This window comes from Hemitrygon akajei, chromosome 2 (assembly GCF_048418815.1).
Source record: "Hemitrygon akajei chromosome 2, sHemAka1.3, whole genome shotgun sequence".
Lineage (NCBI taxonomy): Eukaryota > Metazoa > Chordata > Chondrichthyes > Myliobatiformes > Dasyatidae > Hemitrygon > Hemitrygon akajei.
In genome coordinates, this window is record NC_133125.1 from 103,876,852 (window position 1) to 103,891,330 (window position 14,479).

General features: G+C 42.2%; 1 protein-coding gene across 1 annotated transcript in view; it reads left to right on the forward strand.

Moving 5' to 3' along the window:
- The window catches only part of LOC140720819 (protein mono-ADP-ribosyltransferase PARP14-like), an 85,054-nt gene that overhangs the window by 54,462 nt on the left and 16,113 nt on the right, over positions 1–14,479 (forward strand). The window contains exons 16-20 of the mRNA XM_073035661.1: positions 1,300–1,434; positions 3,544–3,606; positions 6,042–6,218; positions 8,755–8,921; positions 12,827–12,950. Coding sequence (XP_072891762.1) covers positions 1,300–1,434; positions 3,544–3,606; positions 6,042–6,218; positions 8,755–8,921; positions 12,827–12,950 — 666 coding nt within the window. The remainder of the gene's footprint in view (positions 1–1,299; positions 1,435–3,543; positions 3,607–6,041; positions 6,219–8,754; positions 8,922–12,826; positions 12,951–14,479) is intronic.

Genomic DNA, 14,479 nt, shown 5'->3' on the forward strand with positions numbered 1-14,479 from the left:
TATCTTCCTTTATATTCTTGGCTAGCTTGCGTTCGTACCTCATTTTTTCTTCCCGTATTGTCTTTTTAGTTAAGTTCTGTTGTTCCTTAAAAACTTCCCAATCATCTGTCCTCCCACTCACCTTAGCTCTATCATATTTCCTTTTTTTTAATGCTATGCAATCTCTGACTTCCTTTGTCAACCACTGTGGCCCCTTTCCCCCCTTTGAATCCTTCCTTCTCTGGGGGATGAACTGATTTTGCACCTTGTGCATTATTCCCAAGAATACCTGCCATTGCTGTTCCACTGTCTTTTCTGCTAGGCTATCCATCCAGTCAACTTTGGCCAGCTCCTCCCTCATGGCTCCATAGTTTCCCCTGTTCATCTGCAACACTGACAACTCCGAGCTGCCCTTATCCTTCTCAAATTGCAAATAAAAGCTTATCATATTGTGTTTACTACCTCCTAATGGCTCCTTTACTGCGAGATCGCTTATCAAATCCTGTTCATTACATAACACTAAATCCAGAATAGTCTTGTCCCTGGTCGGCTCTCGTACAAGCTGTTCCAAGAATGCATCCCGTAGGCACTCTACAAACTCCCTATCCTGTGGTCCAGCACCAACCTGATTCTCCCAGTTCACCTGCATGTTGAAATCCCCCATAACTACTGCGACATTACCTTTGCCACATGCCAATGTTAACTCCCTATTCAACTTGCACCCAATATCTATGCTACTGTTTGGTGGCCTGTAGACAACACCCATTTGGGTCCTTTTGCCCTTACTGTTCCTCAGTTCTATCCACACAGACTCTACTTCTCCTAACCTTATGTCCCCCCTTGCAAAGGACTGAATCTCATTCCTCACCAACAGGGCCACCCCACCCCCTCTGCCCACATTTCTGTCCTTACAATAGCACGTATACCATTCATCAGACTTTTCAATCCATCAGACTCAGCACTTAAATAAATTAAAGTTCACAATAATAAATAAAAACAATAAATATAAGTACATTAAAATAACATATACTTTGTATATCCATAAAATTGCAGTAGACATAGTACAAAAGGTGATTCTGACAGGAAGTGATAAGTACTGGTGCTGGGGGGGTGTGGTGGGTGGTGTGTTAGTGGGTGGAGGTTTTGATCAGCCTTACTGCTTGGGGAAAGTAACTGTATTTAAGTCTGGTGGTCCTGGCGTGGATGCTATGTAGCCTCCGCCCTGCTGAGGGCAGGAAAAACAGTCTGTGAGCAGGAAGGGTAAAATTCTTCATGATGTTACTAGCCTTTATTAAATATAAATTACTTGTCTATTCACAGTTCAACAAAAAGCCCTGTTACCTACACAGCTGAAAATCCAAAACACTATTGTAGAGGTAAAGGCAGGGGATATAACGCAAGAAAATGTCGACGCAATAGTAAATTCCACAAATACTACACTGAATCTCAATTCCGGTAAGCAAATATTTGTTTGTGTTCAACATTACATGTACAGGTATTTAATTTATTTGATTTTGAACATTTATAATAAAATATTACTGCGATATGACAGATGTAGTGAGTTAGTTAGGCATATAACACCTGGAATTAAGAGTCTCTAATCTATCATCAAGGCTCCAGGATCTGAAGAAGCTTGAACAATAAAAAAAAAGGAAAAGAAATGAGAATTGGATATTTAAGGTCTTGCAAATTCATCAGAACATGTGCATTCAGTTTAAGGCAATGGCTGTATTAATATACAACTTCATTACTGTTACGTATTCAGGCAACAATAAATATAGATGAGTTAGGCAAGGGTTTTTATAACAAATAACACGTTTATTAAACACTGAAACAAACCCCCTCAAAAGTAAACAAACCCAAACGTAACCGGAACTCAGCTGCTGTGCAACACATTCACAGTTCTTAATAGCGCTGCATGTTCAAACAGTCTTTAAAGCGGTATTGAAAAAAAAGTTCTTTAAAGCGGTATGCCGAAAGTAAACAGTTCTTTAAAGCGGTATGCCGAAAGTTCAAAAGCTCACAGTCCTTTTAAAAGGAGAGACTTTTTAAAAGCGATTTAAATTCTCTTCCACGTCGATGTCCTTCGATTCCCCGGCGTCGAACTTTCCCACGAAGAATTTTATAAAATATAACAGCTTAAAGGTACTGACCTTTCTTCCACACTATTCTCAAATCCTTTCTGGTCATCCCAGGGATCAACAGCGAGAATAGTCAATGAAATCCTTCCGAATGAGGATCAAATAAGGTCGAACTTTTCCACCTTCGAAAATCGGTTCTCCTCGATTTTTACCTTCCAAACTTTTCTTCACTCTCCACCAGCAAAGAAACCGTTGGCAATGACCTTTTAAACTTTAGGCATTATATAGAACTTCATTTTTAACTAAACTGCGTCATCACATTAAATCACGCAGGGACATGAAGTCATCTTGGCAAATTCCGCCACGAACTGCCCCACCTGACAGGGTGGGTCTTCCTTTTATACCCTGTAAAAAAAACCTGTCACATGACCTCTACTGGCGGGAAAATGACATCACTCCACCATCACAAAACCATTACCTCATGTCCAGTATAACTTCAACCCCAGTCACGTGACAAGGGTACCACTGTTACGTGTCACGGGTACGTAACAATTACAATTTCATGTGTCAAACAGATAGTTATGGCTGTGACTATATTCTGAGTGGGAATTGGTAAAGTCATTGCGGGAAAGAACAAGCTGGCGTAACTGCTTGTGTGGGGGGTTGGAGATAAGTCTCTACCAAAGGAGATGTAAGGCACTCCTTCTCTCCACTAGCCTGTAGGTCACCCTTGGACAAGGTACAAGGTATAGCACCTGCTTAGCCTATCCCCCTCACATATCACCCCCCCCCAGATCAAGGTCACATGAAACCATGGGAACAGGAGGTAGATGGTCGTACATGCAGCTGGTGCATAACACAAATCCTGATTAAGCGACCACTGACACAAGACAAACAATCTCTGTAGAGTATTGATAATGGTTGGGGTGAGCAGTCTTGTAAAGACGCTGACCAAAAGAGGTCAGTGGCGAACCACTTCTATAGAAAAATTTGCCAGGAACAATTTTGGTCAAGACCACATCATACAGCATGGCACATAGCGAGCGAATGAAATCGGGCTTCTGGACAGCGCAGTTTGACGGCCAGAGGGGCCTATTCCATGCTGCATCTCAATAAATAACTTTTAAAAAAAAAGAATAAAGACCAGGATTCCTGCATTTCCTTTCCGATCGCTGCAATTCCGGTTTCTGCACTTAATTTTGACTCACCAGCTTGAGTTCTGCACTCCCTTCTCACTAGAAATGTTACTGTAACTGCAATATCTAACAAAATAAAGTTTATTAAGTGTATTGGGCTACAAATGGAAATAACATTCAATAGTGGAATGGAGGGGAATAAACAACTGATGTGCTGGTTTGAGACCTTTCATTTGAGCTGGTCAAGATTTACAGCGTCTAGAATTTCCAGTTAATAGAAAGCTATGTGATGTAATTTTGTGACTGAAAATGAATTAGCCATTTCAAAACCTGTTTTGTTTTCTCAGGTGTCTCTAAAGCAATATTAACAAAAGGTGGGCAGACTGTCACTGATGAATGCAAGAACTTGGGTAAGTTACAGATGTATGTAACCATTACATTAAAACAAAATATCCAGGAAGCAAGTGATTTGTGAATGTTGTAAATTAGCAGCATCTAAAATTTCAGAGATTTCTCTTAATGAAGAAGTGCAGTTATTCTAATCAGTTTGCCAGTGGCCACTGGAACATGGAGGAACAGATACAGTACTGTGCAAATGTCATTTCAAAGTACATTTATTATCAAAGTATGTATACAGTATAAAACCCTGAGATTTGTGCTCCTCACAGACAGCCATTAAACAAAGAAAACAATGGAATCCATTCAAAGAAAAACATCAAACCCACCCCCCACGTGCAGTAAAAAACATTGTGCAAATGGCGAACTAAACACTAGCGATAAACACAGAATATGAAACTCAAATGGGAAAGAGTCCAGCATATTCAGTTCAGCTCAGTGTTCATTATCTGCAGGCCGCCCCGATTCAGTGTCACCCAAAACTGCAACAGCAAAAGGAATGACCAGAAACTAGCGTGAACCGCAGAGTCCAATCAAAAAACCACGGCCATTAAGCCTTGCCCAAGGCCCAGAACTCCAGCACCATCCTCAGCAGCGTCGAGGGAGAGAGACCATTTGAACACAGGGTCCTTCCTTCAGAAGCAGCAAGTGAGAGGGAGGGAGTGAGTGACCGTCACACGCAGATGCCTTCCTTCAGCAGCACCAAGGAAGAGGCTGGTAGACAGCACTGAAAGCTTGCTCGCCCTCCACACCCAACTCAATGATTTCAATCTTCCTCAATACCTCAAGTGAAGTGATCATGGGCGCTGGCCCAGTCTCCAGCATTCTTGGCCTTGAGTCTGCTCAAAGCCTCACAGCACACCCTCTGAGACAGCAAAGCACCAGACTGCACAATTGGCCTGGAAACACGCCACCAAAAGGTAGATCACAGGCTCTGACAGTAGCAGAATCACATTTGAAAGAAAACGATGATGTGGAGGTAGTACTTTCATGAACTGTCTGAAAGATGTCACCCTTGGTCGTGTTGTTCACTGGCGCCATATTATTCCTGATTTTATTTATAGCTAGGATGCCTAAGACACAGTACTCCGTTTGGCAACGTGGAGCAGAGACCAAGTTTGTAAATCTGGCGTGAGTGAAGTATGTTGGAAGTGGTGAGGGTGGAATACCACAGTCGGCAGAGAAGGAGTGGAAGGGGCGGAGGGTGTGGCAATGGTGCAGGTGCAGACACACCCTGCCCTGAGATATTAGGCAAGATCATTTGATTCCAAACAATTGGTTTATTGATCATTACAGAATGTCTCTCTGGTGCTTCCCACTCCCACCTCTCTTCCTTCCCCTTTTCCCCACCATGATTCCCCTCTCCCTGCCCCCTTCCCACTCTCAGCCCACAATAGAGACCCATATCAGAATCAGGTTTATCATCACTCACATGTGTCATGAAATTTGTATTTTTTTGTGTGTGGCAGCAGTACAGTGCAATACATGAAATTACTACAGTTCTATGCAAAAGTCTTGGGCAGTTCTATGCAAAAGTCTTGGGCACCCTGGATATATATATATATGTGTGTGTGTGTGTGTCTTTTGTATATTCTCTCCCCTGTGCAACTGTCAGCAGAGAACAACTCATACTGGGTGGTGGCAGTGAGCAGAGGATTGATTTACAATACTTATGATTGATGATTACACTAGCCATCTAAATCTTTGAATCTCAGTTTGCCTGCACTTGACTGGTCTCCCTCTCCCTCTCATTGCTGCCAGAGGAAGATGCCAGAGTCTTGGGTCTTGGGCAAGGTTTGATCAGCACAGTTCATGCATTGGACTCATTTTTAAAGGACTCTGCAGTTCGCGCTATATGTGCTTCTAGTTTCTGGTTACAGCTTTTTTTAATTGCTATTTTGCGCAATATTGTTTGGAGCAGACTGGCTCTGCGGCCTGCAGTCAACAAACAACACAGCGCTAGATTGAACTGAACTGAATATTCCCAGACTAGTTCAATGTTTGAAGTTCAATACCCTGTGTGTTATTCACTCATTTTGTTCTTGCGCTCTGGGTGTCTGATGTTTTCTTTGAACGGGTTCCATGGTGTATCTTTGTTTCATGGCTGTCAGTGGGAAGATGAATTTCGGGGTTGTATTCTACATACATACTTTGATAATAAATGTACTTTGAATCTTTGTGCTGTTTCCATTTAAGATCAATAGAAGAAATTCTAGCCATCTTCGGCCCGTACAGCCTTAATTGCTCCTGGCATTTGGAGATCCATGCTGACACATGTAGGAAATGTGCTCAGTAATATGTTTATTTGCTCAACACAGCTAAAAATCTGACTATTATTTTCTTAGGCTGGGGTTGACATGCCATTTAAATACATTTCTGTTGTTAAATGTATGAGTTCATGTACAGAGAACTTAAATATAATTTTTAATTGTGCCTGTGATTTATTTAGCCCCTCAGCCTAACAACGGAGTTGTCGTCACTGGAAGTGGACAACTTCCCTGCAAACACGTCATACATATGGTTGGCCAGACAGATCCAGCTCTGATTACGGCTTCAGTACAAAAAGTATTGGAGGAATGTGAAAAGAACAACATTACTACAGTTTCTTTCCCTGCTCTGGGAACAGGCAAGTACAGTCAAAACAATAAATATTTTAAAGATTATGCTCCTGCCAATATGTTCTTCTCCATTTCTTTCCTTTTCTGAGAATCAGAATCAGGTTTAATATCACCATCCCTCTAGCCCTCTCCACACTATCTCAAAGTTCAAAGTAAGTTTTATTATTAGAGTAAATTTATGTCACCACATACAACTCTGAGATTCATTTTCTTATGGGTATACCCATCAAATGTAAAGAACAGTAACTAAACAGGATCAATGGAAGACCAAGTAGAGAGAGCATAGAAGACAACAAACTGTGCAAATGCAATATAAATAAATAACAATAAATACCAAGAGCATGAAGTAACAAGATAGAGAGTCATTAAAATGAAATCATTGTGGGAACATCTCAATAAATGGGTGTAGTTATACCCTTGTGTTCAAGAGCCTGATGGTTGAGGCTATTAAAAAAAGAGTTAAATAAGTAGTGCAAAAATAGAAATAAAAAGTAGTGAGGTAATGTTAATGGGTTCAATACCCATTCAGAAATCAGATGGCAGAGGGGAAGAAGCTGTGCCTGAATCATTGAGTGTGTGCTTTCATGCTTCTGTACCTATTTTCTGATGGTGTCAATGAGAACAAGGCATGACCTAGGTAGTGGAGTCCTTTATGATGTACACTGCTGATCTTACTGCATACTGATCCATGTGAATCTTAGTGCCTTAGTCACGGATTTGTACAGCACAGAAACAGGCCCAGTGGCCCAGCATGGCCCTGCCAGCCATTGAACTTACCAACATTTGGCCCAGCACTTTTTACAAATGTTCATGAAGCTTTTCGATTTGGTAGTCAGCACCATCTGTATCTTCGGTTTTACCAGCATCACAGTCAAGCACAATCCATTCCTTATCCAACATGCGCTTACCTTTAACAAATATTGTCCCCAATACAGTCAGATGCAAGGACCAGGGCAAAGCTTTCCCCACCTTGACTCAAAAATGCCAGGGGCTATTTATTACCTTCAACCAATAAGAGGTCAAAGTGGAAACCAAATAAAGATCAGCCAATGTTATGTAGACTCTCTCTCAATGGGTAAAATGTATATGACAAGATACTGAATTGTGCATTTAACTGATCCTGTGAGAGAAGGAGTTGACAGATTGATAACATCGGGCACATCTACATCTACATGAAACGCTGTCTTAGGAAAGCAGCATCCATCATCAAAGATCTTCACCACCCAGGCCATTCTCTTTTCTCGCTGCTGCCATCAGACAGAAAGTACTAGAGCCTCAGGACTCTCACAACACACTTCAAGAACAGTTACCACCCCTCAACCATCAGACTCTTGAAGAAAAGGAGATAACTACACTCATCTATTGAGATGTTCCCTCAACCGATGGTCGCACTTTAAGGATTATTTATCTTGTTATTTAATATTCTTGTTATTTACTGCTGTTTGTTTATGTTTACATTTGCACAGTTTGTTGTCTTCTATGCTCTACTCGATCTTTCATTGATCCTTTTAGAGTTTTCATCCTGTAGATAGCTGAGCATGCCTGCAGGAAAGAGAATCTCGGGGTTGTATGTGGTGACGTGTGCACTCTGATAATAAAATTTACTTTGAACTCATAATGTGGAGAGGGCTGGAGGGATGGTGGTCGGATTGTTGATCAGTAACTGTGGGAAGGGTGGGTGTTCTGACTGGTGGGGCGTAAGAAAGAGAGGAAGGGGACATAGTTGAGGTTGGTTTTCTGCACCAGGTTCCATAGTTTGAATAAACATTCTTTTCAGTCATGCTCTGTATGATCCGCTCATCTAGTGTTTCCATGTGTACAAGTGACACAAAGCCAGCTGAGAATGAGAGTTGCTGGAGGAAGTCAGCAGGCCAGGCAGCATCTATGGAAGTGATTTTAGACAGTCGACATTTTGTGCTGAGACCCTTCTTTAGGACTGAGAAGGAAGGGGGAAAGACACCAGAATAAAAAGGTCAGGGGAGGGGAAGGAGGGTAGCTAGAAGCTGATAGGTGAAGCCAGGTGGGTGAGAAAGGTAAAGGGCTGGAGAGGAAGGAATCTGATAGGAGAGGAGAGTGGACCATGGGAGAAAGGAAAGGAGGAGGGGGACCCATGGGTTATAAAAAGTAGTTTGAAGTCTTTGCAGTGACTGTGGTAATAGGGAGAGTGGGGCTAATTAGAATGTTTAATCAGATTACATGCCTGGGAGAAGAAACTTCTAAGATGGCATGTTTTTTGTTTTAATAGCCCCAAAGGGAGCTTTCAGAAAATGCTGTTTGCTGGGCGGGTAATGTCCGCCATAATTTCTCCTGATTTTTCTGCTTAAGAGAATTAAGACAAGTTGGGTGAATGCAAGTGATAGATAGATAGATAGATAGATACTTTATTCATCCCCATGGGGAAATTCAACTTTTTTCCAATGTATTGACCTCCATTACAGTAGTGTCTGTGTACAGAAGTAAAGGGATGTCCACAGCTACAGAGGGGCCATCTGCAATTTATGAGTGGCCTTGGTCTTCTTAACATTGATACTGTCCTTTTTACAGGTGTAGGAAAGGTCAACTTCGAAGACTCTGCCGAAAGCATGCTGGTTGGATTTGAAAATCATCTGATACAAAACCAGCAATCAGTTATTCAATTCATTTATATGGTTGCCTTGGAGCCCAATGTGCACAAAGTTTTCAGTGATGTCTTGCAAGAAAATTCACAGCAGGTAAGACTGATTTTGAAATGAACTTCTGTATTTTATAACCTTCTTCCAAAAGCAACTGGATAGGGTTTAGAAAAAATGGGAAATGCACACATTTCACATTCATGTCATTTCTGCTATCCCAATATACATCCAGACCACTTCTGGGCTGCTATTTTTAAGGTGAAACTTGAGGGCAGAAACAGAAATGGTTTCCTCACCAAGCAAGTTTTGGGGATTAGCTTCTAGGCCAAAAGGGGTCTCAGAAATCTCACATGGGGATCTGAGTTCCTCTGGACCTTTTGAGGGAAAAGCAGTATGTTTTCAGCCCCTGTGTATTGTGTGCAGTATTGGTCACCTCCCTACAGGAAATAAAGTTGAGAGAGTGCGGAGAAAATTTACAAGGATGTCGCCACATCTGGAGGACTTGAGTTATAAGAAAAAAATTGTATAGTTTAGGACTTTTAACATTGATATTGAGTGGGGATGTGATAGAGGTATACCAATTGAGGTGCATATCTAGGGTAAATGCAAGTAGGCTTTTTCCACTGAGGTTGGGGGGACTACGACTGGAAGTCATGGATTAAGGTTCAAAGTGGAGTATGAGGGGAAACTTCTTCACTCAGAGAGTTTAGAATGAGTTGCCAGTGCAGGTGGTGCATTCAAATTCTATTTCAATGTGGTTTGGATGGGCACATGGATGTGATGTACTTTTCTATGTCTCTGATGTTCACTGTGCCAGGCTCCTCAATGTGGACTGTGAAGGTTGCATGGCAAAGAGTCATACATGGCCTCTGGGTCACTGAGATCTTGCTGACCCACTTGTAATAGTCCCATTTTATTCTCTCTGCATCCCCATGCCTCAACTCAACCACTCATCTACAAACTGGAGGCAAGTTCTAACCTACCGTAAACATGAGATTCTGCAGATGCTGGAAATTCAGAGCAACACACACACAAAATGCTGGAGGAACTCACCAGGTCAGGGAGCATCTAATAAGCACTTGACATTTCAGGCCAAGACCAGGCAGAGGGCATGTATAACTTACCAGCCTGCATGTCTTTGGGATGTAGGATACTGGGGCACCCTGAGGAAATGTACACGGTCAAAGGGAGGACATACAAACCTTGGACAAACAGCACCAAAGACCAGGATCAGAGTCGATGATGAGTCGCTGGATGACAGGGCAACAGCTCTGCCTGCTGTAACATTGTGCCACCTACTCAGAAGATTCTGGCTCAAATTCTAACACAGAGCATGATGTTCGTGTACACTAAGTGAGTGAAGCTTCCATCGGTCAGGGTCGACCATGGATGTAGTGTTCTAGCTGTCTGGATATGCAAGCCAGGGCAGTATGATATGGAGAGCAAGCTCCCCCTCTCCATGCATTTGATGAACCCAAAGGAACAGCAGAGACCAACACAGTTTGGCACCAGCAGCATCGTAGGAGTTGCCAGTCAGCGTTGAGCTCGATGTAGGACTGTCTTAGGGACTCCAGCTCCAGACTTTTCCCTCAGGGTTTACTTCTGAAGCCTTCCCCAGGAGTGGGTGTAGCTGCAAGGCAGTGGACATTTGAGATCCGAGTTTTCCTTCACCTAGAGGTGCTGCCAACCTCGGCTGATGAGCCCCATCTATCTGAAGTGACTGGATTTAAGGCACCAGTAACCCACATTTGCTCCTTCTCCTGTCAGTAGAAACAGTTCTGCCGGGCTTAGTAGCTAAGCCACACGTGAAGGATGGGAACTAGACTTGGTTGTCAGAAGCTATTTGAGGCGCACGTCACTGGGAGCAGTTAATAGGTAGTGGGAGCTTGTCCCCACTATAACAACATTATAACCACATTATGCACTAAGTAATGACATTATATCAAAAAAAACCCTGATTGCTGAATAGAATCAAGCACTTTGAATGCTTGTGAGGCACATCTGTACTGTTCTTCCATGTCCTTATAAGGCTCACATACATTGAGATTATATGGCTAAATATATATACATTGATATTAAAAGATATGCATTTCACATTTTTTATACCATTTTCATAAATTTTTCATGGCAAATAAGGTATGTAAGAGGTATTGCTCCATAAACTGAAATTCAAAGTTCAATGTTCAAAATAGATCCACGTATGTCACCGTATACTACCCTGAGATTCATTTCTTGCAGGTATTCACAGTGGAACAAAGAAATACAATAGAATTAATGAAAAACTACACTCCAACAAAGACTGACAAAAAAACTAGTGTGCAAAAGATGGCAAACTGTGCAAATAAAAAAGAATAACAGAGAGGGTTGATTCAGCATTTGTTAGAGATTTGCTTTTGCCTGGCCTACTGCCAAGAAACCTGAGCCCTCGTCTTCCAGCAGTGTTCCCCCTTTAAGAACTTTTTCCTAGTGATTGCTCCCATCATCCTCATTACTGGCAATATCAGTCCTCCGTAGTGGCTAGCACAATGTCTTACAGTACCAGTGACCCGGGTTCAATTGCTGCCACTGTCTGCAAGGAGTTTGTATGTTCTTCATGTGACTGGCTTTCTTCCTGGTGCTCCAGTTTCCTCCCACAGTCCAAAGACATACTAGTTGGTAGGTTAATTGGTCATTGTAAATTGTCCCATGATTAAGCTGGGGTTAAACTAAGGGATTGCTGGGTGATGCAACACAAAGGGCCAGAAGGGCCTACTCTGCACTGTATCTCAATAAAAATATAAACTAGTTCTCTTCCTAAGCAACAGCTCAACTGATTCTCTAAAACCTACCTATCTATTCCACTGAGTTTCATTGTTCCCTCCATAACCCTAATTTTGGAAGAAGACTTGGCCATACCTCCAAACCCACTCACCACACCCCCACTCTATCCCCACTCCCCACCTTCCTTTATTTATAGGTGGAGCAGGGGAGCTATTCCTGCTGAATTCAATCACATTTGTTTTGCCAAGGTAATTGCTGTGCTGAAATTATTAATTGTTGTCCTGTGGAAAATGTTATTAATGTTTTTTCAAAGTACTTCATTGCTTGCTAAGCAACTTGAGATAATGAGGAAAAATGTTTACAGTTCTTGCCTAAATCCTGTTTTCTTTTCCCCCTCCAGTGGGATCTAGGCAAAAGTGTTATTTACAGTATATGTACTTATTTCATTATTTACAGCATGTAGAGCTACAGCACAGTAAAAAGCCCTTACTGCCCAACAAGCCCCTGCCACCCAGTTACCCTTACTCACTGCCCATTACGCAGCAATGAAGGTCCTCCATCTCTGGTGGTGTTCAGGGCTTCTTTCATCATGTCAGTTGCTTCCTCTCAGTTTTCACTGCTGTCAGTCATGCAAGTCCTGGGTGGAGACTCGGGAATACTGTCGTACTCAGATGTAGAAGGATTCTTCGTTACTGTTTCCATAACAGTTTTGTTTTACCAGTCAGGGTTATTAGACCTGAGCTGAATCCCTGAACCTGGAGGACCGGTGGACCACTGTTAGTCTGGCCTCTACCCTGCGACACAATTGTGATCCTCCAGGAGGCTGTTACACCCATTTGACCAATTAACCTACCAACACGCACATCTTTGCACTGTGGGAGGAGAACGGAGCACCTGGAGGAAATCCACGCAGTCACTGGGAGAATGTACAAACTTACTACAGGCAGTGGTGGGAATTGAACCCACGTCGCTGTAAGGTATCAGCTCAAATGCCGCATTAGACCTCCTCGTTTTAATGGCTGCTTTGGTCAGAAAGTCACTAGCCTCACAAATCTTGCCTGTTAAAATTATTTACAGTTTCCATTAATGCACTTTGGTGGCTAATACAGGATTTTGTATAAGTGAAGCTGGAAGAACTGATTGAATTTTTTTTTCCTTTACACTGCCTGACGTTCTGGTCAGGAACAATATAACAATCATACAAACCACTGTAACATTGCTTCTCTTCATTATTTTTTCTTTAGAAACTGCAGACATTTGGAATGGATGTTGGCAATATAAAAGTGGTGGTTGCCGAAGGAGACATTGTTAAAGAAAAAACAGATGCAATTGTAAACTCTACAAATGTCCACCTGAACTTAAATACAGGTGAGTGGCAAATATTTTGTTTCTACCTGCTCTTTCAGATATTCATTTCTTTCAAACAGTTGAATTGGAAAGGTATTGTCATTCCTTCATTGTTTCTAGATCTAAACTCCGTAACACCACACCCAGAAGTACCTTGGGAATAACTTCACCAGAAAGGGTGCAGCAGTTCAAAAAGGTGGTTCACTACCCTCCTCTAACACATACTAAATGTGGGCATTGCCAGCAAACCATATCTCCACCAAAATGTTATAGATTTGATTCTCATTTATGTTGCTGCTACCTTTTTCTTCCAAGTGGAGCAGAGGCCATCGATGACCTCAATCTCCATTGTCCAAAGCTGATGTAGAGTTGGAGTTCATCAATATTTCTGTAATCCATTGTATCCACTGTACAGCTTCACCTGAGACATGGTGGTCAGCCTTACCCATTTCCACCTCTCATGACAGAGACATAGGGTTGGACTTTGAGAGCTTCTGATTTATGTACCCCCACTTTATAAAGTATAACATGAAACTATATCAAAAAACAAATGATTGGAAGAACGCAGTGGATCAAGCAACATCTGTGGAGGGAGAGGAGTGGTCATTGTTCTTGGGTTGAGACCTGGCATTAAGATTAAATGTCTAGGAGGAAGGTTTTGGAGACAGAGAGCAGTCAGGTTCGGTGCAGGGTCAGGGGTATAGGGGGAATTAGAGGTCAGGCCGGAGTCTAAGCCTCTGCTCCACGTCTGAAGGTCAGGGAGGACTCTAAGCCTCCACTCTGTGTCCATAGTCAGAGTTCCATGACCCCCGGGTTCAAAAATTGGTGAGATCTGAGTTCAAGGCCTAGTGTTTAGGGTCTCATCATTGGTGAGTCCAGAGTTTGATGCCTAGTGTTCGGTGTCCAGTGGGTCCTCAAGCCAATATCGAAACCCAAGAGTTGAAAAGTCGAGGCCCATTGGCAGGAACCTCATGTCTGTGAACCTCTGAGAGTCTGTTGGGGAAGTTGAAGGCCTTATGTCTACTAGTCCAGACATCCCACCCTGCAAAAACTCATTTCAGAGAGGTAGTACCATCAATTTGTGGGAGACTCCCAGAACTTCCAGGAGAGGTGAGAGTAGCTCCTTAGCAGCTAGCCAGCTAGTTTAAATAATGTTAGCTATGCTAATGAACGAATGAAACAGAAAACATTGGGCATGTTCAGCAGGTCAGGCAGCATCTGTGGAACGAGAAATAAAGTTTATGTTTCAGGTGTAAAACTTTCGTTAAATTAATTTCCACAGATGCCACCTGAAGGCTTGCAGCATTTTTGTTTTGTTGCAGATATCTTTTCTGTGGGATGGTGTGCATATTTTAATTGTCTCTCTTTATAGAATCATACAATTGTTAAGTGCTAAAGATGTCTATTCAGCCTGTGATAAACACACAAGCAGTTTTCCTCTCCTCTGACTTTTTCCTAAGGTTTGGTTCTTGATTACTTACTTACATGCAAATCTTGAGAACTGAGCATTGGCAAGCTCTTGTGTAATAAAGTTCAGATTTCTGATGACA